At 39.5% G+C, this 26,079-nt stretch overlaps 1 protein-coding gene across 1 annotated transcript in view; it reads left to right on the forward strand.

Annotated features, from left to right (window-relative positions):
- FAT4 (FAT atypical cadherin 4) overlaps positions 1-26,079 on the forward strand; it is a 131,941-nt gene that overhangs the window by 64,073 nt on the left and 41,789 nt on the right. Inside the window, exons 2-6 of the mRNA XM_057428295.1 lie at positions 5,517-5,648; positions 7,577-7,838; positions 10,055-10,405; positions 14,758-15,680; positions 16,638-16,812. Coding sequence (XP_057284278.1) covers positions 5,517-5,648; positions 7,577-7,838; positions 10,055-10,405; positions 14,758-15,680; positions 16,638-16,812 — 1,843 coding nt within the window. The remainder of the gene's footprint in view (positions 1-5,516; positions 5,649-7,576; positions 7,839-10,054; positions 10,406-14,757; positions 15,681-16,637; positions 16,813-26,079) is intronic.

Raw genomic sequence — 26,079 nt, forward strand, 5'->3', positions numbered from 1 at the left:
AGCAAAAAATAAGCTCCTTAAATTTGTTTTTTTTTTAAATTTTAATATGAAGGATCCTATGATGACCTAAGCATAAACAGAAGTCTTCAGGGCAGCATGTGCCAATGCTGCCTGCAGACTATTAGATGGCATCTCGAGAGAGGCAGTGAACATCATGGCAGTGAACATCATGGCAGTGAGCAAAGGGAAGAAGAATGACTCAACAATGTAGAAATTAAAAGTTGTCGCCTTTCCACTCTGTTTGATCTTTTAATCAAATAGCTGTAGCGTTTGAAGAAGTATTGAACACATGAGACATCTGGGAAATCCTTTCTTAGGTCGTGTTGTATCTGTAGATCTGTGATTGAGCATGTAATGCAGATAGGGTGGCTGCAAGCAAGGATTTCTGCGTGCGCTTTGGGGCTCCCAGTGAAACTTGCTGCTGCCACGTGAGCTCATTCAGGTTTTCTGTGGCATCTTTTTTTCTTCTTATTTTCATTTGGTAGATGTAAGAATTTGAGAAAAGTATTCTGTCTATAAACCTTCCTCACCTTGAAATAAAAGAAAAATAAATGTTAATAGGTGTAAAAAGCCAGAGGGATAGGTTCTGGCCAAATGAGCCCATTGGTTTATAGAAGGCCTTATGATTGGATAGACTTTGGCATGTTGCCTTCCAGTGCAATGTTTTATTTCACATACCTTTGTAGCTCATAAACCCAGTACGATTGGTCACTAAAATAATTCCTTGTTCCAGAATAAAACTCTCATATTAAGCTTTTTATGTTTATGGAATTTGTCTAGCCTGTTCAGTAATAATTGTCTGGGCTGGGGTACTAGTATTTTTGAAGAGGATTGGTTCTTTTCTAAGAAATGAAACTTTTTTAACAACTGCTTAATTCAACGAATTTTTGTGGCTAAGAATTGATTACTCAAATGCAAACTAATTTTGGCTAAACAGAAAAAAAATAAAATATCATTTTTACTTGATTTCCATCAGAATTGAGTTTCTCCTCCTCCCAACCCCTGCCCCAAATAAATGTTTTCAGAATGGTGTGCAAAGTATGAAGCTATTGAAGACTTTACACTGCAGCATCACTCTTTGTAAAGAATCTCCTTCACATACGGTCTTCATAAATGCCATCATTTACTTCAAAGAGGGCATTTTCTACTTTCTTCAAAGTAAAGACAACATTTTGAAACAACAGCGAGTTGCCCAGTGACTTCTTGTGTTCAGTTTCATACCTAAATAGATACTGTATGCTTTATGAAGTGAGGTCCTGGTATGGTTCCTGAAATTTGTTAAGACCTGAGGTTTGTCTGAATGGAGAAAAGAACTTGTATTTTTCTTACATCTGCATTTAAAGTAAATTAAGTCAAAACTGTTTGATGTGTATGCTGCCCTGCCTCAATCTGTTCTGAATTTGTTTAGGAAGAAAAAAACACAAGAGGCTAATTTGAGCAGCAAATAAGAATCCTAACAAGATCGAGGTAATTAATACATCCTCTGCTTTACAAATCTCCATAACAGCAGGCTGAGCAATCAAATTCTTGCAAATGAGGCTAGGTTGACCATCTGTAACACTGGCAGGGGCATGATGGTTTTGTGAGAACAAGAAATTGGATTCAGACATGGGGAAATCTGTAGTATTGTTTGACTTGCTACTTTTGCTAATCTCTGTGGTTTGTTGTTTGTCTGTATTTTTGCATCTTAGTTTAATATAGGTTGAAACAAACATAAACACAAAAAAAACCCTCATGTAACGATAGTTTGCATAGAAGTTGGTCTGGAAAATGATTGTGTTTACTTTACAAGGCATAGTAAATAAGCAACATGTATTTTTCTGCAGAACTTTAATTTCCAGTCTTTTTTTTTTTAGATGTGTTAAATGTGAGGGAAAAGCATTATATTAGAAATGTACAAAGTAGAGTGATTTTGTGGAGGTTTACACACACGTGCACATGGATAGAACAAAGCTTTCTGGTTTTTGGTTTATTGTTTTTTAGTTGCCCTTGAACAAATAAAGCAAGGCAATATTTTGAATCTATTCATCAGTTTTCCATCACAGTCTTTACAGATTTAGAAGTGTCTGTGACTATTTATATTCCCATGGCTTCTGCAGAAATTCAAGGTTCTTCAAGGGAGCAAAGCCCTCATCAGTGCCTGGACCACCAGAGAGTCACACTGACTGATGTTTTTGAGGTCAGGCAAAAATACTGCCTGTGCTGGATGGGTTTGGAGAAGGGGGTAGTGGTTATCACTTTCCATGTAGTCTAGTTCCTAGAGTTGAGCAGGTGTTGTCACCTAATGGTTCCATCCTGTTCTAGGGACCAAGGTTTGGACAAATCCCTTAAGGACACTGTTTTTCTTCCTGTGGCATATTTCAGGTTTACAGGTCTTTGGTTTCCTAGATATTTATTCTTGTATTGATTTTTCTCAAGCCCTTCTCAGAGATGTATTACTCGAGTGAAATTTCTGCAAACGGGCAGGTCTCAGGATCTTATTTCTTAGGTTTGCAACAGTCTATAAGCTGAAGTAATAACAGAAGTAAAAAGATAACTTTACACAGGGAAGCCAGTTAGACTTAGCCAGCAATGAATTATGAAGGAATATGCATTATCTAAGCCCTGTGGACAAATAGTAAATCGTAGTGTGAAGGCTTGCTAAAAATATTGTGGTCTCTTTCTAAAAAATTCTGTCCCTTATTTAAGAATTTCTTATTTTTCCACCATCTAAAGCAAGTCTTCAGTATAAAATACAGTGGCTTTTTTCACTTGTGAGGTGATTTTTCAGGATAAAATTACTTCTAGTACTGTTTATTCTTCCTTTTTTTATTATTTTTTTTTATTTTTTTCCCCCAGTTCTCTGGAATCTGGCTTTATAATTAATTTATTTTGTCGCACAGCTGTTAGCCATCTGTATTCTTGGATTCTGACTACTTTACATTGTGCAAGCTGTAGGCAATGCACAGCTCCTAACCTGAACCCCCCAAAAGTTGTCATATATTTTTCATATGATTTTTACAAAGGGTAATCTCTTATCCTGACCAGGGGTCCTGGTGATGAAATCACCTGCATCTGAAACACTAGCTCTGTGTGACACATATGGTATGAATAAATAAATTGCAGAGCTGTGCAGCTGCTTTACCTTGACACCGTATCTGGGGAAATGCTACACTTAGAGCAGAAAAGCACACATAATTTGCTGTGCCAGCTCACGGGGCAGGACCCACTTGCAAAATCCTTCCTCTGTCATTTCTACTGTGTCTCTTCCATTTCTGTGGTTAATTGTCACCCAGATGCATCAGTCACCATGAAAACTCTTTTTTCCTTCAAGAGTTTGTGTCTGGTTGGTTAGTTGTCAAATCATTGCTTGTGATGCTCCGGTCAGCACTTCTTTGGCTTCTGTTGATAGGGATTTGAATTTAACAATAAAACCTTCTGGGTTAATCTGTCTCAAGCTATGAAGTGGTTTCGTGTGTCATTTGTGAACAGTCAAAGGAATTAGAGATGGTATAAATGCATAATGGTCTTCTATAGAAGACCATGTAAGGCTGATAGGACCAATATTTTGTCTGCACTTCCAGCAGATATATCTGTAATATTAATGTAATATTTCCTCTGTTTTCAAAGACACTTCAGTTCTCTTTAGTGTTGTGGGAAAGTTCTGGCAGGCTGACTGTAACAGTAACCTACTGTGGGCATAAATACTGAACACAAAGTGAAAAAAAAAATGAAAATAAACATGATAACTTACTCGAGATGACTGAGGATGGCTTAGATCCCTGGGTGGAAGGTGTCTCCCTGTGTGGTGTACATACTGACCGGTGTAGCCATAACATGTTCATGACAGTCCACATCTCTCCACCCTCTGAAGAACTCCTGTTGGAGGAAAAGTGTGAAGCACAGGGAAGCAATGAAGCTCCTTGCAGCCTTCTCTGCATTAGAAACATCCTCTGAGGCAGAAGAGATAGGTGTGCCATGATCAAATATACTCTCAGAGTATTTACAGATCTACAGCAATTTATATTTTCAGGGTGCTTAATGAAGGAGAATAGCATGCATACCAGATCTGTTCCATCACAAAGTCTAGCACTGGTGAAAATGTTAGGCTTTCCAAACCAGTTGGCTTTGGAAGGAGGACAAAAAGATGGAGCACCCCTCAGGATGTGGTCTCAGGAAGCCCAAGGAGGACCAATGGCCCTACGGTACAGCCAGTGAGAGCTTGGGAAAAGATACAGCAAATGAGCCTGGGTGATTCAGTTGCTCTGTAGGGACAGCCAAGCTTTCATCACCAAACTGCTTATCTTAGGGATCGTCCTGTTGTTCAAGTCAGAATGGCTTGCCAATTGGTGGTCTGTATGAAAACAGCATGAAAAAAGGAAATATTATGGCAGGTGACTGGAAAGAATAGAAATTATAGATTTCAGATCACCAGAAATGTCTGTGTTGATTATATCCAGAGCAGTCTAACCCGCATATTTTCAGTTAAGTGCAGGGAGATCCGTTGTGGATAATGGCATGGTAGGTACTGTAGTATACATAACATTTTGCCTGTCAATCTAGGTATCTTTGTTAAGTCATCCATACCTTTCCCTACCTTCCTGTGCAACAGCCATTCCTTGAAGAACGATAAAGACAGACTTCCTTCAGCTCCTTGTTTTTCTCATTAGGTCTTCAGATTTTGGTGGCCATTTAATACTTTAGGTCCAAAACAAGCCTTCTTTTTGCATGATGAATATAAGCCAGATGTGTCCTCTCTTTCTTTCTGTCTTTTTTGCAATATTATGTGCCATACCCAATAACAAAGCAAAACAGAACTTTTAAAATTAGTATCAGCAGGGCAGCAATCTTGCTTGTGAAAAACTAGGAATAAAGAACACAAAGCGACTTTTCAGTAACTATCGCTACTATAAAACATACAGATATTGTGCGTGAAAAGAACTTCAGTTGACGTGTTCATGGGTAAGGAGGTGCTAGTGGGTGCTTCTAGAGTAACATTTATGTCTGCATTTAGAGCAAGAAAGAAAAAATGATTTTTTTTTTTTTTTAAGCCTAAAGAGCAAGGGTGATTTTTGCTCCCTCAGAACGGAGGGTTGCCAATATATAAACATTTCAGGGAGAATTTTACACCACCTCATCTTTATGTCAGGCAGCATTTTATGGTTGAATGATCTCCTGCCCTGGGACTTGGCAGCTATACTCCAGGGGCCGACTTTGAGGATTAGAGTGACAGTCTATCAGTGGATCTTTTCCAATATAAACTAGACTAGGACAATTTAAAATCAGTTGCTATCATCAAGTCAAATTAACTTTATTTATGTTAGAGGGTTTCCTATGGGTATTTTACAAGAACGTGGAATTTTAATATCCGGAGGGACTTTTCCTATTGTTGGTGTGATTTGGGAATGTTCTAATTTATGTGATTAAGAACAATTTTCCTGATTTCTTTCAAAATTATGTGATTTGTAGCATTCAGGTCCAATCAGTGTCTAATTCACAGTGTTCACACAACTTTTTCCTATTCCTGCTTTTTACAGGTGGAAATAACACTTCAGGATATCAATGACAATCCACCAGTATTCCCCACAGATATGCTTGATCTCACTGTAGAAGAGAATATAGGAGATGGATCAAAAATATTGCAGCTGACAGCCATGGATGCTGATGAGGTGGGAGTGTGGCTTCATATTTGAGTATCTGTACTAAAAATGCTATACTGAAAATACGTGGTTTTACCTGCTCCCTTATTGCCTTTGTGAGAGCTTGGCCTTGGGAGTCATTGTGGTCATGCTTTGAACTGCAGTTGGCCTATTCACAAAACAGTGTTCAGTATCACAGAGTCATGCAGAGGCAAACACACACAAGCAAGTGAGATAAACACTCTGTTACTTGAAGGCTACTCGCTGGCTTGCATATCATGAGTTAACGTTTTCCTAACATCCCTGAATGAGGGGTTCCACTAATGGCAAAAAATCACAGAGTCATAGAATGGTTTAGGTTGGAAGGGACTTTGAAGCTCATCCAGTTCCAACCCCCTGCCACAGGCAGGGACACCTTCCACTAGACCAGGTTGCTCCAAGCCCTGTCCAGCTTGGCCTTGAACACAGCCAGGGATGGGGCAGCCACAGCTTCTCTGGGCACCCTTGTAGTCCTTGCAGAAGCTTGTTTTCTTTCTAAATTTCATTTTATCAGTTAGCTCAGGCCACCTCTTTGAAACAACACCCCAGAGAAATGGTTTGGCACTAGGCACTCCCATGAGGTCAGGTATCTAACATGTCTCCCATCTCACAAATACAAGTGGGAGTTTATTTCTGTTAATTTGCTTTTTTAGGCAAGAGTGTTTGAAACAGCTGCAGAATTTCTTTCTCTCTGGTCTCTTTGATCTGTTGCTCACCTCAGAAGTGCCACTGGTGTTCAGGTTGCAGCTGTGAAATCTGAGAGGAGCCACAGTAAATATCTCCTGTCCACCAAAACGCATAGTTAGCACATGGGGTATAGGTACACGTATCTGATGCTGGAGGTTACCAAAACTTCAGTTCCCTTAAGCCTATCTTGGACAGGATCATAGGTCTCTTTCTGTTTTCCCTTAAAGCTGGTGCTGTGTGTTCTAGTCAGCCCCTTGTATCCCCTGGACCACCCACCTGTTGCCATAGCCAGCTTTAACCACCTCCCCAGCCCCAGGAGGTGGGTGGAAACAGATCTCAGGTAGCATTCCTTTTCCCAGGAAACCTCAGTACTCCTCAGGGCTAAGATCTGTAAGATGGGTCTATTTGGTTGTTAGCTGCAGGTGACTTTTCTCAGTGTTTGGGACAGAATAGGGCTGAGGCAAAATGCAGTGTGTCAGTGTTTTTTGAATTGAAGTTTCCATATTTTTCTCCTAAGTTTTAATTTCAGCCTGTAAGGGGAAAAAGCGAAAAAAAAAACCCAAAACAACAAACTAAACAAGTATTGATCATTTTTTAATGTAACTTTATTTTTCCTTAATTTTCCTTTTAACCAAAATGCTCAAATGAACCCTTTTTTTCCACAGATGAATGGGATGCTTTCTTTGACACAAAAGCTGATGCTTTTGACTTCCAGCAGAACCCAGAACTATGATTTTAATGACAGATGATTTGTCACTCTGAGGCTGATTATTTTCCGGGGTAAATGTATTTCCATGCAGAAATTGGCCTTTGAGAGCCTGCTGCATGCATGGCTCCCATGAGTTTCTGCTGACTGGGGGCTGCAGCTCTGGTCATGCTCTGATAGAGCTGCTCTGTGGCTATCCTTGGTCCTCCCTCCTTGCATCCCTTGTCCCTCTGCACCGTCTTCCATCTCACCTTCAGAATGCGAGAAAAGCAGAGCTGATCCCACTGGCAGGAGCAAAATGTATCTGGGTAACCTTGTCATATGTCTCATAAGTAAAAACTGTGTGCGCATATATCTTTACTGGGGATCTGAAGCAGGGACTGGGAAGGAAAGCTGTTTATTAAGGGAAACTGTTCTGACAAATATTCGCCAAGTACAGTTACTGGAATGTTTCTTGTCTTACAGAAAATTATGATGTGGTTTTCCTGGCAAATATCTTGATTTGACCACTTCTGTTTTTACTTAGGGAGCCAATGCCCTGGTCACATACACTATTATCAGCGGTGCGGATGATAGCTTCCACATCGACCCTGAGTCAGGAGACCTGATAGCCACCAAGCGCCTGGACCGGGAGCGCCGCTCCAAGTACTCCTTGCTGGTTCGTGCTGATGACGGCCTGCAGTCCTCAGATATGAGAATAAACATCACTGTTAGCGATGTTAATGACCATATCCCCAAATTCTCCAAGCCAGTGTATTCCTTCGACATCCCAGAAGATGCCACTCCAGGTAAATAGGATATTATTCTAAAATAGACTTGAAATTTTCTTTTTGTCAGTCCACAGGGATTTGAATGGGAAGGGGTAGCCAACCTGTCTGACTTGGCCAGGAGGCAGAAGATGCTAAAGGCTTTAGATGGGACAGAGAAACAGAGGGAGTCACATCATGCTGTTTGATAGGAAATCTGTATCACTAGTGGGTTCAAATTTCTTTTCAATGGGAAATGGAGAAATGATTGCCACTCAAATAAATCCTAGGTGCAGAATAGCAATTATGCCTGTATCCCAGTGGAAGTCTCTGAGTGAAATTATTTTAGAAAATAGCAAAAAGAAAAGTAAGAGAAAGAACAACTTATAGGATACAAACAGTATAACCTGTCATGAAGGTGTAATGGTGATGCTAATACTGATTTAGGGAGCCATCTTCAGTGAAGGTGACTTACAGTACTTAATTCATCAAGTGTAGGATCAGATAATGGGTGACCACTGAGCAGCCAGTAATATGCTGATTCCTTAAGAATAATCCCTACATGACCTCAGTTATTAACCCTAACATCATATTTCCTTGATCTTAGCTCTGACTCCTGTTTTTGACATGTTTTATTTTTTGTAGAAAATCTAACCTTTACATAATTAATTGTGGTTCCTAAATCTGATCACCAATCTCTTAAGTTGTTGTTTTCTCCTTGTAAATCTTGTTTTGTATCCAAGAATGCTTTGATATTTAAAAGTTAGTTCATAAACTAGAAAATACTTAGACCACAAAAAATTTTTTGAAAGCTGTGCTGTATTATATGTCTCCAGAAATTAATATTACTGGCAATAGAAATTTTCCAGTATTTTATACAGACTGCTCATACAAAAGCAGTGTCTGCCAGTATTAGTAACTGAAGCATCTTAGAAGCTTGTTCTGAAATGTGAATAAACAAAGGGGATACAAATGGCATGGTGATAGCTTTCAACCTTTTAGTTTAGGGCTTTGACTTATAAGCATGGGAAGTTCAGCTTGGGATAACCAATATTATCCCCATGCCTCCCAAATTTTGCACCCTGTCCCACGCTCACAGTCCCATAATTCAATGGTGTTTTGCGTTGAAGGATTACACTGCAATCAGCTGTGCCTCAGGAATCTGGTATGATAGTAGTTGAGATGTCTGTGGAGCACGGGCTGGCTTGGTTCCTGATCCCCAGCTATGCTCTCCTCTCTTGTCATGCAGAGTCTTGAGACTCTGTCTGTTTTAACAGGAATAACCCTGGAAATGGCAAGCATAATTCCCTCCGCATTAAGATGAGGCCTCTCTGTGATCATTTATGGGGTGTACATTTGTGTCCTAACACAGCTCAGTGGTGATAGGTTCTGAAAGAAGAAAAATCTGATTTTGTACTTTTAAGTACTGCAGCTTCACCTGTTCCCCTTCAGGGTTCTGTTCTCTGTCCCAGAAAAGAATTCCTGTTCCCCTTGAAGCCTGGCAGCTGTGACTGGGAATTGTACCTTCCTAGGGCTTGTACCTCTGCTGAGCCTCTCTGACTGCACTGTGATCAAAATCGCTGGAGGGCTGATAATCCTGACCGGCTTTTGGACAGCCCTCTTCACCAATTAATGTGCAATCACACAGAATCATAGAATGATTTGGGCTGGAAGGGACCTTAAAGCTCATCCAGTTCCAACCCCCTGCCATGGGCAGGGACACCTTCCAGTAGACCAGGTTGCTCTAAGCCCCATCCAGCCTGGCCTTGAACACTGCCAGGGATGGGGCAGCCACAGCTTTACAGCAATCAGAATTGTTAGAGCATGAAGTGATCAAATGGGTGTAAAAGATACCAGCGTACTCAGCTGTTTTAAAGGAAATTGTAGCACTCCTCTTCATCCTCATGATAAGTAACTTTCATTGTCATGTTTCTTGAAAATGGTTAACTGTTTTACAAGTTATTCATCTGGTTCCATGGAAAAGAAGTGAAATTTTTTCTTTTCTTGGAAATGAGCTGATCTTAATTATAATTACTGTTTGAAATATTAGTAGCCCTTTAAAATAAACATCATACTGAATACTGTTCCTTTCAGCTTTCAAAAACCTTTTATAGCTGGTAATTATACATTGTTGGGGCTTGAATTTCTACTGGAAGATGCCTCTTATTCTGCAGGGTTCCTTGATGAGTTGGTTCTGACCACATCAGTGAGCTGCCTTTTGGGAATGACTGATGTTGTTGTCCTGTCATGCTGTGCAGGTTCCTTAGTGGCAGCTATTCTAGCCACAGATGATGACTCTGGTATCAATGGGGAGATCACGTACACTGTAAATGAAGATGATGAAGAGGGTATCTTCTTCCTGAACCCCGTTACCGGAGTCTTCAACCTGACCCGTGCGCTGGATTACGAAGTACAGCAGTATTACATCCTTACTGTCTGTGCAGAAGATGGGGGAGGCCAGTTCACTACCATCAGAGTGTACTTCAATATACTGGACATCAACGATAACCCACCAGTGTTCAGCATGACCTCATACAGCACATCTTTGATGGAGAATCTGTCTCCAGGATCTGCTATTCTCAACTTCAGTGTCACTGATGCAGATGATGGTAGGTGTTTCCTCATATTCTGTATCACTGATAGTAAATACATATTTCACCTTAGCACCATATTAGAAGACCTAGTAGTAAAGGCAAATTAAGGCTATCCTTAGGATGCCAACATATGCTTAAATGCAGTGCTTGCTGTGTAAATAGAAGTTAGTTTTCTCACATTTCGCATTAGGTTTAAGTGGGTGGTTTCTTCCTTATTTTTATTTGTGGTAAATTAAAAATACATTCAAATACGGCTTTTAACTGCTGTTGCAGAAATTAGTTGCAAAGCTGTATTTTACCTAGCGCATATTACAGCAGTTGAACACCATGATTTCTCTCCTGGTGCTTAGGCTGCACACATTTAAATTAGACCTATATGTTCACGTGGCTTTGTCAGGGATTTTAGCGAGAGGATAAGGGGTAGTGGGTTCAGACTTAAAGAGAGGAGGTTCAGGTTGGATATAAGGAAGAAGTTCTTTATTGTTAGGGTGGCGAGGCACTGGAACAAGTTGCCCAAAGTTGTGAATGATCCATCCCTGGCAGTGTTCAAGGCCAGGTTGGACAGAGCCTCGGGCGACATGGTCTAGGGTGAGACATCCCTGCCCGTGGCAGGGGGGTTGGAACTAGATGATCTTAAGGTCCTTTCCAACCCTAACTATTCTATGATTCTATAATATAAGCTTTGATCTTGGGATTATTTATGGCATCCACAAGGTGTTAATGTGCTGCAGTGTAAAAGATACAATTTTTATCACTTGCTTAACCATTTTGCCATACAGTTTTTGTCCAGGCAAGAATAGTTATAAAATATGGCCATAAAATACATAAAAGTCATTCCATAGGATACTGACATTAGTCAGTGTGACCTGACATAAACTTATTCATAACACTCATAGTGACTTTACAGGTAATTTTTGTGACATGTTAAGCAACCTTGTCTCCTTTCAACTTGACACTGGCTCAGCAAAGCCCATAGAAATGTCTTGGACTGAAATGTGTGCTCCAAGCACAAAGCACCTACGTGCTTTGAGGAATCATGTTTCATGCACATAAAATAACTGAGCTGGTCAAAATTATTCAGTAAAGCAATTTTGCTTCAGGAAATGCTTAGTTATTGAACTCAGACATTTTTGTGGGAACATAAATTTTGTTCTGATGGATAGAACTTTCCATGGTAAAAATTGTGCAGCTGGTTTTGAGATCAAACTGAGAAAGTGAGTGAGAAATGATTCTATCAGATAAATCAACAAGTCAGAAATTAGAGCTTGGTGGCACTGGCTGTTCTTGCACGGATCTCTTTCACCACTCTTGTTAAAGCTTTTATTTTACATAACCTACCTATAAGTTGGAGGAGGAACTTGTGCTTGTATCATGCATATCCAGGGAAGAGATTGTTCCTTCAGACCCATAGCTAAATGGGTTTGTGTCCAGTTATTTTCCTGTTGGGAGTACATTTGGTTTAAATCTTCTTGGAAGTTAATTTCAGTTAACCATTATGAATCTGTTTTCCTTTTTTCTTCCACCTCATACATTAATTTTCATCTGCACACACTGGATGTGAACTATATCATAGCACTGACATATCATTTTACATTCTCCATGAGCTCAGCTATCAATGAAGTAAATGAGTATTTAAGGAGTAATGCAATGAAAAGTCAGATATCTTGCCTTCTGTATTTTCTGGCACACTTACTTTTCTAACAGGCTGGATTTAAAATTAATAGGGCAGAAATTTCATTCCAAGAGTATGCCAGGTTGAGTTCCCTCATAAGACTGTAACTTCAGGAAATGTTATGATCTAGTGGTGTTTCTGTTTCAAGCCTAAGCTTGTTATCCTCTCTCGTCTTGTATTTATCTGGAGTACAGAAATAGCTAGTACTGTATTCTTCTACAAGTGGCTTACGGATGGTGCACTTAATGCACACGAATATAATTCTGTTGATTATTCATGTTATATGATTATATATATAGTCTGAAGGAGCTCTGAAAAGACATTGTTTTATAGTGAGGTATGCCTGTTGTTTCAGGATAAACACTGATAAAATACAAAAGCATGGTGATAGTGCAACTGCTCCCATTTTCATTTTCTTTTTCAACAGACCCCTTGGGAAACTAGCTGCCTAGCTCAGCTTGGGCAGTTTCATATACAGATGCATGGTAATTATAAGCAACAGCTCCTGGTTATTTACAGGGTAATAAAGAAGTTAGCTTCCTTAAACACATTCATTTTGAAATTCAGATTATTTTTTTTTTTCCATGTTGAATTAACAGGAAAATTCTTAGGGCAAAGTGCAAGCTTGTCTATTTGTTAAAAAGTATAGTAAGATATTTCTCCAGGCAAAAACTGGTGGGATTTCCCAGTTAGACTCTACAGGTATTTACAGAATGGGGGAGAGTGTAGGATATTATGTCTTGTTTCATTAGTAAATAAATAAAAACAGAAACAAGACCTTTAAAGGATCATCATCGTGAAATTACTTGCTCTGTATCTGACCTCTCACTCAGAGTTTTAACAAATTAACCCTCAGATTAAATAAAATCAAAGTTCAGCAAAGAGAATGCCCCTACATTCTCCTTAAGAAAAGCCCAGTTCCAAACCTGGGGAGAGAGGATGGATGAGCCACACAATGTGTTTAAAAAGAACACTTAATTAAGTGGCAGTCCTGGCTCCACTGATACTTAAGCTTCACAGTTAAACCTATATAAGAATTAGCAGCATCAAAACTTATGACAGGACAAGGAATGAAAAGGTACAGGGAGGTGAGATGAAGAACAAGCAGTAAATTTTATAGGAACAAACACCACCATAGAAAATTCTGGGGGAGGAGGAGAAGAGTATTTTAAAGTCATTTTCTTCATTAGGACCTAATTCCTACCCATCTCCGAAGTCAATTGACAAAAATCTTGAATTGCCAGCAAGTGCTTTACTTAAGTCAGAAGACTTTCATCCATGGAATTAGTCATTTGAAAATACAGCTGACCAAAAATAGACTGGCATTACATTTTCACGCTGTTTCACTTGATTGAAGTAATGTAGAAACACTAATATCTGGCATATAAATGTATTAATTTCTTTAATTGCATTGAAATATTTTGTCTTTCATGTTTGGTTCTGTTTGTTTTATAATTAAGTTCCTACAAGAGAAGAAAAGAGAGGGAAAGATGCCAATTAGAGTAGCCACTGGGGGAAAGATAATTAAAACTAGTGCTCCTAAATCTGAGCGTAATCAACGGCAGAGATTAATAAATCTAATGCAGGAATAATTTTGTTATCAAAGCATTTCAGTTGGAGGGGAAAGAGCTTCTGAGCAAAATGACAAAACACAGCCAAGTAATCATCAGCTTAAGCAGACAGCTCGGTTTCTTTGCATGAAAAAGCACATCTGAGGGGTTAATTAGTAGTGAACAGTCTGTTAATCTACTAATCCTAAATCATACTCCTTATGATCCAAAACAAGAAACCAATATTTTCAACATTAATTATAATGGGAATAAGATAGATATTTTTATATAGAGATCTTGAGAGAGAGCGATATATCTATATGAGAGAAGACTCATTCCAATTGGGTATTCCCAAAAATGAGCTGTTTAGAGTGAACTCTGGAGTTAAAGCAGTAACGTACATTTGTTTCCTGTATGGCATATTTAAGGTAATTTTGCAGCCTTGTCAAAATTCAGGATGCATTTCCCTTACCAGAATTATAAATCTCTCCCTTGACCATAATTGATAGTTACGTTTCGATCACAAGATGAGGGCTGTTTATCTGATATTTTGGAATACCATGCCATATATGGGAAGCATACCTCTCCCCAGTATTCACACTTGGCTTGCTCTAACTAGGCTTGGGAGTTTCTGGTTGTGGCTTTTTTTAATTGGGTGGAAGAATTCATGAAATAGTTACATGAATAATAATGTTGCTTAGATGAACTGGGAAAAAGAGAGGAAAACAGTTGTTCAGTGAGCAGCAGAACCGTTGAGTCTTGGTTTCCCAAGGAAAACCCTTCAAAACCTTTATCCCTAGCCGTTGTAGACAAGGAAAAATCATGCTGGTTGCCACAATGCATTTCCTGCTGAATGAAGTGCAGAGACAAGCTCAGCCGGCTGCTCCCTCTGTGGCTGCTCCAATTAATATCCTTCCCTCTCTCTTTCTTCAACTCTTGTCAGAAAATAATTATTTCAAAGGCTTCTGCTCCACTCTGAAACTTGGCTGAAATTAGCTGGTGGATTCAGAAATGGTCATAAGGAGGCAGAACAAGCAGCACAATTATACAGTCCTCATTTCCATAGGAAATGAGGCCAGAAACATGTATATCTGGGACAGTGGGAGGAAGTCATGTTCTCTACCTTTCTTCTCCCCCCACAACAGGTTCCAACTCACAGCTGTCCTTCAGCATCGCCTCTGGGGACAGTGCCGGGCAGTTTGGCATTGACAACAGCGGAGTGCTGAGTATCAGACAGCCTTTGGACCGGGAAAGCCAGTCTTTCTACAGCCTCATTGTGCAAGTCCATGACATGGCCCCTCTCCCAGCCTCCAGGTACACAAGCACAGCCCAAGTTTCCATTATTCTGCTGGATGTGAATGACAGCCCTCCAAGCTTTATCTCCCCGAAGCTGACCTATGTCCCAGAAAACACGCCAATAGACACAGTTGTGTTTAAAGCACAGGCGACCGATCCCGACAGTGGCCCAAACAGCTACATCGAATACAGTCTGCTCCGGCCTCTGGGAAACAAATTCAGCATTGGCACTATTGACGGTGAAGTGAGGCTTACCGGGGAGCTCGACAGAGAAGCTGTGTCCAACTACACCTTAACCGTGGTAGCCACAGACAAGGGCCACCCATCCCTTTCTTCATCTACAGATGTGGTGGTTATAGTCCTGGACATTAATGACAATAACCCACTTTTTGCCCAAAAGCTTTATAAAGTAGAGGTGGGAGAAAATACTTTAACAGGGACGGATTTAATCCAGGTGTTTGCTGCGGACGGAGATGAAGGTACAAACGGGCAGGTCCGCTATGCCATCGTGAGTGGAGATGCCAATAATGAGTTTCGGATCGATTCTGTGACAGGTGTGATAACAGTTGCCAAGCCTTTAGACAGAGAGAAAAACCCCTCCTATACCCTGACAGTTCAGTCGTCTGACCGCGGGAGCAGCCCCAGGACCGACACCACCACTGTCAGTATTATTCTGAAGGATGTCAATGATTATATTCCCACATTTGAACTTTCTCCCTACTCTGTAAATGTCCCTGAGAATTTAGAGACGCTCCCAAAAGTTATTCTTCAGGTGCGTATGTTCAGCAAATAAATATCTACCTCATATAATACTATTAGCATGCCTCAGGATATGTTATTAATGTATAGTGTTTTCCTCCAAAATTAAAAAGGTGGGAGACAAGTTGCCTCTTGGCTGTAATCTGACATGCTGTGGTTGTTGGTTCCTTTACCTTTTTGTTTGTTTGGATGGGGTTTTTTGATTGGTGTGGGGTTTTTCAGGGTTTTTTGCTTGGCTGGTTTTGGGGGCTTTATTTTTTTGTTTGTTTGTTTGTTTTTTGTTTACCAGAAGTTTATATAATACTTTGGAGTTTCATTTGTTTTCCTTACCTATCTTCCTGCCTACCACAGGACTTAAAGAATTTGCTTTATATCTCAACTCAATCTCAACTTTCATGCAACAAATCTTTCAATCTGATGATCATTGCCTACTTGGGATGGGGCTCCGTGCCAGACACTGAAAGAGCACTAAATGGATTTAGTCAGCAGGACATGCAATGCTTGCTTTGATATGAGGCTCAGCTTATACCAGATTATCTGTGGTTTCCACTGAGCCCCAGCACAGTCATTACTGTATTTATGCTTGAGAAAAAGAATTAATCAACCTTTTAATATTTTCAAATTATGCTTTTAAGTCCATCATCACCGTGTTAAGTCATTTTTATAATTATAGCTAATTTATACTAGCCCTTAAACCATTTGTATTAATTCAATCTGTTAATTTGGATTGTAGATAACCATAGAATCATATAATGGTTTGGGTTGGAAGGGACCTTGAAGATCATCTAGTTCCAACCCCCTGCCATGGGCAGGGACACCTTCCACTAGACCAGGTTGCTCAAAGCCCCATCTGGCCTGGCCCTGAACACTGCTGCGGATGGGGCATTTATTTCTTCTATCCCAGATTTCACAGACCCTGCATTCAGCGACTCTTGATATTTCTTCCCACTTGTTTGCATTGCTTTTATAGGTTGTAGCAAGAGATGATGATCAAGGCCTAAACAGCAAACTTACTTACGTGCTGGTGGCTGGGAATGAAGAAGGAGCCTTCACCCTCTCTGCCAGTGGAGAGCTTCGCGTGGTGCAGAGCCTGGACCGGGAGGCAAAGGAACAGTACATGCTACTGATCACAGCTGCTGATGCAGGTAAAGCAAAGTGGTCACTTGAAAGCATTGCATTCAGGATAGAAAAGAAATATTTTCATGGTGGTTTGAAATTTTAGTGGATGGAGATTGGTATCCAAACTGCAGTTTAGATCTCTGTAGGGAGAGCTGGGCTTACCTGATGTCAAATGATTTCTGGAAAGCAGGGTATTTTTTTTTCCTTATCTCTAGTTTTCTGATAATAGGACTCACTACAAATTTAGGTGGGTTGATTTTTTGCCCTGCAGTAGTAAGTGGTCCTACCTAGGTCATAAGAGCCTCATGTATTGCAATAAAAAAAAACCAATATAAGTAACAGTAAAATCCAATATAATGTTGTCATCAGAAATGTGCAAACAGGTCAAATCAATGACCAAAAAACAGCTATGACCACTCAAATAATCTTACCAAAATCTTATGCCTGAAAAGTAACATAATTTCCTTATCAAATTTAAATTTTCTGCTTTGCTCAGCCTCCAGTCATACATTTGCTCCAGAATCCGAAGTATAATACAATTTTTCTCAGTTTAAAATGGGATGTAGATTTGTGTTATGAAGACTAATTGCACTTTCACTTGGGGCATCAGAGCACAATATTCTGTTTTCAGATTTGGTATGAATATTAGTAACAAAGTCATCCTGCATCATATTCTGGATTCATCTACAGTCCCCCACGGTCTGATGGATTTAATTTACTGCAGAACTTGTTCTTACTTTCTAATACCAAAAATAGAAGGAAACTTGTCAGCTTGTTGACAAGTGGATACAATTCTGTTTTCTGCCATATTGTGTGCCATATCTTGTATCAGTGACAATATGTATGGCTTATATTTTCCTATTGCAGCAGCACTCAGGTATTTCACAGCCTGAGCACAGCTGAATCTGCAGTACACAATTTTAGGACTGGATGTGTTTTTTGTCTTGCACTTTGGATAGAGATAACGGTATGCTTTCTATTTTTTACACTGGCTTTCCATTACTTTCTAGTTGCAAACTGCTCACTTGTGACTTTTACTTGCTTGGACTTCAACCACACTTATTATTCCTTCAGAAGCTGAGGCTGGTTTCGTAAGGGAGATCATATCTCTGATGTCTGTTTACTCTCCCAGTCCAAGTCAGCAGGAGTCGGTTAGGGCTGTACATAACTAGGTCTACATATGAAATATCCGAAGGTTGAACTGATAAGGGGTGTTGTACAGCCAACAATTATCCTTGGAAGAAGGATGGGAGCAGAAGACAGTTGCATTCCGTGCCTAGCACTGTAAGCCAATAGTCTGACAACAGCACAATCTTTTTTCCTAGAGTACGGTTCCTAAAAAATATGAAATCCAGGAGATTACCCAACCATACCAAATTAAAATATTTATTTGTGCTGGGAGATCTCTGAGTTTTGGATAATCCAGGGGAGTCTAATACATGAGGTGACTGAGGCCTTTGCCCTAAGGGGCTGACAAGAACAGCAGTAAGTTTTATTAGTTCCTGTGTTTAAACATATAGATATTATGCTGAGTAAACACTGTATGAAGCTACCTTTTTTTTTTGTATTTGCTGTGTTCTCATAAAGCTAACTCATGTTATTATTCCCTGTTATCAGTGTTAAAAGGTGCTAGCAAATGTATTCAGAAGCAGATGTTCAGTAGTAGCTTTAAGTTAAATTTAACCATTCTGCTGTGTTTAAGTTTACAATCTGACAAATCCACACTTAGCTATAGTTTTCAACCAACCTGGTGAATAACACAACATCTTCTAATTAGACTGAAGACTTGCTCTGCATGCGTGCCATCAAAGAATGCCAATTTAAAATCATTTTAGTCACATTTTATCTAAACTAAAACATCAGAAGTAAATATCCAGCTTCAGCAGAAGTCAGTGCCAGAACTTCCCTTAATTTCATGGGAGCAGGATGTGGACCATGGTCATGATGAACACACTTAAAGTACTTTAAATATATTATATACTTAGTAAATTCAAGGGCATCCCTGCCATGTTGGAATTAGTCATATGGAGTTCAAGCAGTCTAGATGGTAAAGAACACTGGCATGTAATTCGTTGGGGACCTCTTATAAAGCCGTGTATGTCACAGTAATGTGGAACAAATGGACCAAGTTGCAGGTTGTGGGATTTCCGTTGATCTTTATGTCTCAAATTTGATATTACTGTAAATTACATTATCGTACATAATATGCACATGTACTTCTGTAGACATTTGGCACTGAGTTAGAAAAATATTCTGTGAGAGGGAGCCTTTCTAAAATAATTGCAGCTTCTGAAAGAAAGATGGCAATGCCACAATCTAGAAATGGGTAAGAAAAGTGGTTTGAGTACTATGTGCTTGAGCAGCTGCTAAATATTTATGAAAGAAACTCACTGGTATGTCCAGCTCTTTGCCTAATGTAGCTATTTCTTTAGAGTGTCTCAGTTTGTATTTGTTTGTTTATGCTTAGAAAGAAGGATTTTGTGTAAAGGCAATACAATTTGAAACACACATGGAAAACTTCCTTTTTTTTTTTTCTTTTTCAAGGAAGCAGACACAATACATACACAGAAGGACCTTTAGACATAAGAACTGATGGATTCAAATTCAGTTTTGGCTGTCTTCCTGATCTCCCTATAGATAATCAAGGACTTCTTAATTTTCTTATGTTTATTATTACTTCAGCAACTTGTGACTGTGGTTCTTACACTGTTACCCTAGCCTGTGTATGGGGAAACTGATGGAAGAAGAAGGATTTTTAATTTTTCATTGTTTTTATCTAGAGGTGTCAGTCCAATGTACTGTAGACAATTCGTGGCCTCAGAAGGGGCAGCTGCTTTGGTAATGGTTCTTATTTCATCCTCAGTACCTTATGGGCTTTATAGCCTGTATTAGCAGGGCTGCATAAGGTGTGGTGCCTGCGATGGCTCAGAAATCTCTGCTTTGTCATGCCTTGCAGCCATGCTCTTCCAGAGGCCAGATCTCAGCCCTGGGCACTTGAGAAGAGTTGTTGCGTTATTAACAGTTAAGCATGCCAGTCAAGTCAGACGGGGAATGCTGGTGGGACCACATGCACCAGCAATAGAAATCCAGTCAGTAGTTGAAAAAAATGCTTTCCCAAGCAAGAGCTCCCCTCAGGCCCAGAGAAGTCAGTCATGATATATGCATATTCCTGGCTCTGGCGCAACTATTCCTTGGCCCTGCCTGCTAATCCTCCACCCGGTCCTCAGGGTAGATCTTGGGTCGGCAGAGAGTCTTCCCTAAGCTCTGGGGGAGGGAGAAGACTGATAAAACATTTTTCTAGCACTTGGCTCAGTGATCTGTGGCCATGCAGCCTGCTTCATGCCCAGTTTCCACAAGACAGCCTGCACAAAGATTCTTGATTTCAGTCTTGTTTTATCATCACTCTTCCTTTACTTCTGCCCTTCCACTCTGCTCTATCTACTGCTGTGTCTCAGATACAAGACTTCCACTCTAGACAGTGAGGATTTACAAAGACATGCAAAGTGTACATCTCTAGGAATGCACAGCATCTTCCAAAGTTGGACACCTGTAGCTCTCCTCAAGAAGTAAAGCATAATTCAATCCCAAAGTTCAGCCATCCCAATTCAGAGACGTTTTTGCAGCACAAGCTGTAAGACCAGAGTGCATGAATTATAAATATAATGACAGGCAAAAAGATGGACTGTGGAATAACATGATAGTGTTTAGATTGCAGATGCTCCCCCAAAATGTCTGCTAACATAAACGCTAAGAAACCTACACGTGACTATTTGAATGTGTCTTTACAGGTCTGTTTCTACCACATAAATCATTTACACTATGCCTTTCTTCATGGCAAAATGGTTGGGAAAAGAGACTTTCTAAAGTTTGAGGGTTTTTAACCCCATCTGGTGGGGATGCAGTGCTGGGTAAACATTCAGCTCTGGCAGCCTGACAAGAACTGGTGCAGCTGCTTTTATCATCCCTGTCTTTAACTCTTTGAGCAATTTTCTGGACAAATGTTAACATTCCAACAGTCCTCCTTTTATTTATTGGTTGCAGGGATGTTGAGTAGCACATCTGGAAGCCTGCTAGCTGCCCGGGACTACTGTTTAAATAAACTGCAGCCACCATCTCTTGATTTGGTTTGTCAGAATGGCATGTTAACACAATAAAATCAAAATGTGATGTTCCTAATTAGAATCTGTATTCCTGTGGGTATTTTAATATACTTTTTATATATAATTTAGTATTTAGATAAACAGTTCTGAAAGAAGCTAATTAGTGGACTGATTATTATATTTAGTTAGCTGCTCTGTGTATATATCCCGGGCATGTATGTAAAACAATCATATGTTTTTTTCTTTAGAAAATGGTGGTCCCTGACTTGTGTATTCTTTCCTTTAATAATGGAGGAGGGCAACCAAGCAGAGAGGTTATATTGTTCTCAGGAATTGTCTTCTGAGTTCCCTTCAATCCTAAAATCAAATGAAATCTGATAATGTAGTTGTATTGGGGTTTAACACATTTTCATATGTTTCACAGTTTGGGGTAACAAGTAAATGACTTGTAAGTAAAGTATTTTAAGTAAGTAAAGTATTTTCTAGTAATGGGAAGAATCTTGAGGGTTAACATTGTGTGAGATTTATGTGGCTGGGCTTAAAAGCATTTATACTCATAGTGCTTTCTTAGCATACACTGTATTTCTAATTTACAGGCAGTCTTCTCTGCAAAAGGATGTTGCCTGGAAAGACTAAGTTGTGTTTTGAAAACAAATTCAGCTATTTTTAAGTCTTGGTGCTGTCAAACCAAACAAGCAACTCACAAATTTCAGTTAGAACTGTCCTGCTTTCCATGCTTTCTGTGCTGTGTCTAATTCTACACATCACTTTAGGCTTTGGTGAGTTACATGAACTTGACATATGCTTACCTTGATGGTTAGCAGGTGACATAACGATGTCTTTCTTGTACGGTCTTGTTTTATGCTTTTTTGCTTTATTATTAGTTCTTAACTTCTTGGTATATTTTGAGGGGTGAAAAAGCTGTTGTATCCCTGAAAAGTGTTTCTGGTAGATTTATTGAAACTGGAAAACAAGCTAGAATATAATGCTTAATATGAAGGATTTAGTAGATAATTGAAAATATCAAGGAAGATTAAATTGTTGTAAATTTTCAGGCTGTTACTTTTCCACTCTTATCTCTCCATTCATCTGTCTTGCTATGATTGGTTTAGAAATTTTAAACAAAAATTAAGTTAAAATTATTATCCCTCTGCTAACATCACTTTTATATGAAATTCTATTTCAAATGCACAAATGAGTTCACTGAGTGTAATCTGTTTTGCAGAAGAATAGAGTAACTAGAGCAGTCATTATGCTATGCAATTTCTCAGCCTTAGAGAAATACTAATTTTTTTTCCAGTCTTGACAATCTTAAATCATTTTTAAAATTAGACATTGCACCTAATAGAATCAAACCCTGCTAGCTCTTTCTTCAAATACAAAGCTATGATTTCGAGAAGCCTTAATTGCAAGGATAGAACAAGTAAAACGTGTACATATGGCCCGAACACTTACCCTGCTGGTTAATCTTCACTATTTTTACGGGGTGGTTTTAAAGCATAATTCAAAATTATGCATTACAGGAATTTCACTGTGGGATATTCAGGAGTCACAAGCACTCAAAAACTGCCTCAGTCAGCAGTCTCTGCAGGAGCCAACTTCTCTCTTTTTTCTATTTACAGCAATAACTTATAACAAGGAGAAGTAATTTGGTGGTTTTAAGAAAATATTTTTTAAAATGTCTTTGCCTTTCTAAGTCATGGTTCTCTTTTCTTTTGAATCTTGCTTGGGTGGCCAGAGGCCTTGGCAGTGCCATCCATGGTCATGCCCATCCTCCCGGAACTGCCTGCACTGCAGGCACAGGGAGATGACCAGTCACTCATCAGGTTTTGTTATGAGCTTTATGTTCAGCTGTGAAAGAGTTTCCTTAAAGATTTATTTTCTGAAATGTAGTGGGAAGAAGGCCACTTCTTGCTCTGGAAATAAATGCAGTTCTGGCTAAGAAACCAATGATACCTACATGTGTTTTTTCTGAGCACTGTCTCCAACAAGCTGTACCTTTGATGTTAATAAATTGCAAGTGTATGTCAAGGGGTTATGGCAAATGGGATTAGTGCTTGTGCCTTCTGTGGAAGGAGAGCACAACCTGACAGCCACAAGTCGCTAACTGCCATCTGCTAATGTCAGGAATCCTGTCTCCAGCTCTCACTGAGTGTAGTGAGGCAGGACTCTTTTGGCCTTCATGCATGTTGAGATTTGCAAAACAAAAGCAACAATGGGGAAAAACACTGCACTGGAGGGATATATTCGCTACCATTTTTAAGATGTCTAAATGATGAGTTTATTATAATATGCATGTGTATGTGTGGAAGGTGATTGTTAAATGGAACAGCTTGAAGTTGTGCTAAATATATACTATGCATTCGCTTTACTGCAAGTGTTTTGTTCTATCTGTACCTGTGTTCCAGTAGGTCCAGCTCTGTAATAGTGCCGCAGTGGGATTTTTTTATTTATTTTCCTTTTCAGATAAACATCTGCAGGTAATTTAATGAAGAGTTCAGAGGAAGAGAACAGTGATAAGGAGATGTATATCCGCACTAGAGGACTTGAAACCTGTCTCTGGGGGGGGGTGCAAGTCCCACCCTTTCAAAAGCACTTTAAATGTCTTGCAATGTAATGTTGCTCCTGTTGGGACATTGCAAAGTGCGGTGAATTCATAGGCTTGTAGTCAGTCAGGAATTTTGATACAAAACTATCCAAATTTAAAAATCATATGGATAGGAAACAGATAAGAGATCCCATGTCGCATCACTATTTGAGACAAAGATTTCTTTTGCACTGTCAAAGCCTTTGTAAGCATGTGTGTTTCTGCATGAGCATCAGTCTAAGCATGGCTCAATATGTCATTGCTTGAATAAGGTTGTTCTAGTGATTTCTTTTTTTTTTTTTTTTTTCCTTTTTGATGGCTTATGTTCCCAAATTTAGGTCTGCTTTCTGCCAGCTTATTTAGGCTGGTAGATGAGGGAAAATATTGAGTTTTTTAAGGAAGTACAGAAAACTTTTTTTTTCCTCTTGTCAGATAATCCTTGCAAAAGTACAGCTCTATCCTAACAGGTCTCTTGTTTTTTTTTTTTAAGTACAATTTATGTTAAATCAGCTTTGGAAATAACTGTTTTGTATCTAACTATGAGAAAACCCTCAGATTTGATGCACTTGGAAATTTGGGAAATCTGGATTCCTGCAGGCTCTCAATCACCAGTCGAGAATGAACTGGGTGAGGGTAGTGCTACCTTCTAAGCTTCTGAATATGTTTGTTTCTTAACTACTTATATCAGCTTTTGTCTCAAAATGTACTAGGTTCACCAGTTTTTGAAGACTTAGTATGAAAGCCTGTAGTGAAAAATTGAGTAAGAAGAAAACAAAATACAGTCAACATATCCATTCAGCCAGGATGAATATTTGTGGTGCAATCTTGTAAAAAGAACTACTTATTTTTCTCATTTTGCAAATGTGTTCCCAGTAAATAAGTTAATTTACAGTCATCCACGTTTCAGATTAAGCTTTGTGTGCACTAGAAATCCAAAGCATAATGCAGGCTAGTTGCATTTCAACTTACTCTGGCTCCATATTTAATTTAAAACTCACCAGTTGTGTGAGGCTCAGCATGCTCTGTCTGCGTTTAACTGCATTTAGAAGGTTTGACCGCTTTCTTTTGAGAAAGGCCCTGTTTACTTGAGTGAAAAAGTTAATGCTCTGTAATAACGCACACAACTTTTAGTCCTGGGACTCATTCATTGAGTGTTTGACTGGAGAAGTGAAATCCGCTTTGTTGCAAAGCAACACATTTCAGTGAGGCAAAAATTCCATTTCTGTTAAATCACTTTCCAATTTTCACGATAATGATGTGTTTAATTTACCACAAAACATGGTAAACTGCCTGCAGTATGAGTTTTGATTAGTCATTTAGATTCATTTTATTTAATTTTAATCCCTTTTTTCCATTTTAGTGAAATGTATCTGTAGTTTTTTTGCTTTATTGTTAGTTTTCTATCACTTAATTTTGATATTTTAATGCCGGCAAAGCCTTTGAGTTCCTGGTTTCTGAAAAGAATTATAGTTTTACTGTCTGCTGTGCTAACCATGGTATGGACAGGACTAAGAAGCCATTAAAGCATCAGACAAGATGTGGATGACGTGCTGAACACATTCTCCTATTTCTAATTTTCACTGTGAGCCACACAGTACTATGCAGCCAAGATAATTTCCAATAGCATCATCTTTTTCTGAGCTTTTTTGAAGAAGTTAAATGGCTTTGCAAGTTTTCTTCAATTGTTTTCTTTTACTCCACTAAGTACTCTGATCATTCCCTGCTTATGCTAGTGTCCAGCTATGGTGTGGAGAGCTGAACATACACTGGAGCAGATGGTGTCATGCATTTGGGGATACAGGGAGCCCCAAACCTTCCTTGTTCCCCAGGAGAAGGGTGCATGAAGACAGCAAATGTCACTCCCTTCTTTTAAGGGTGCATGAGTAGCCCTAGGCGAAAGTGAATGCAGTCTTTAGGTTCATCCTAAAAGCTCAAGGCTCCTCAGCAGTAGCACAGATTAGGGGAATGAGTGAATTATAATGCCCAGAAATGTGTATTCACAGTATCACAGTATACTAGAGATTGGAAGGGACCTCGAAAGATCATCTAGTCCAATCCCCCTACTGGAGCAGGAACACCTAGATAATGTTACACAGGAATGTGTCCAGGCAGGTTTTGAATGTCTCCAGGGAAGGAGACTCCACAACCTCCCTGGGCAGCCTGTTCCAGTGTTCCGTCACCCTCACTGAGAAGAAGTTTCTTCTCAAGTTTAAGTGGAACCTCTTGTGTTCCAGTTTGTACCCATTACCCCTTGTCCTATCAGTGTTTGCCACTGAGTAGAGCCTGGCTCCATCCTCGTGACACTCCCCCTTTATATATTTATAGACACTAATAAGGTCACCCCTTAGTCTCCTCTTCTCCAAACTATAGAGACCCAGCTCCCTCAGTCTTTCCTCATAAGGGAGATGCTCCACTCCCTTAATCATCTTTGTTGCCCTTCGCTGGACTCTCTCCAGCAGCTCCCTGTCCTTCTTGAACTGAGGGACCCAGAACTGGACACAATATTCCAGGTGGGGTCTCACCAGGGCAGAGTAGTAGCAGTATTGTCCTCTCTTTGCTGGTTATCCTGCATTTGAGGAGTAGAAATCATCAGGTTAAATGATCCT

This window comes from Pezoporus wallicus, unplaced genomic scaffold (genome assembly GCF_028554395.1).
Source record: "Pezoporus wallicus isolate ANWC-B61680 ecotype Strahan unplaced genomic scaffold, APGP_CSIRO_Pwel_v1 scaffold_3294, whole genome shotgun sequence".
Taxonomy (NCBI): Eukaryota; Metazoa; Chordata; class Aves; order Psittaciformes; family Psittacidae; genus Pezoporus; species Pezoporus wallicus.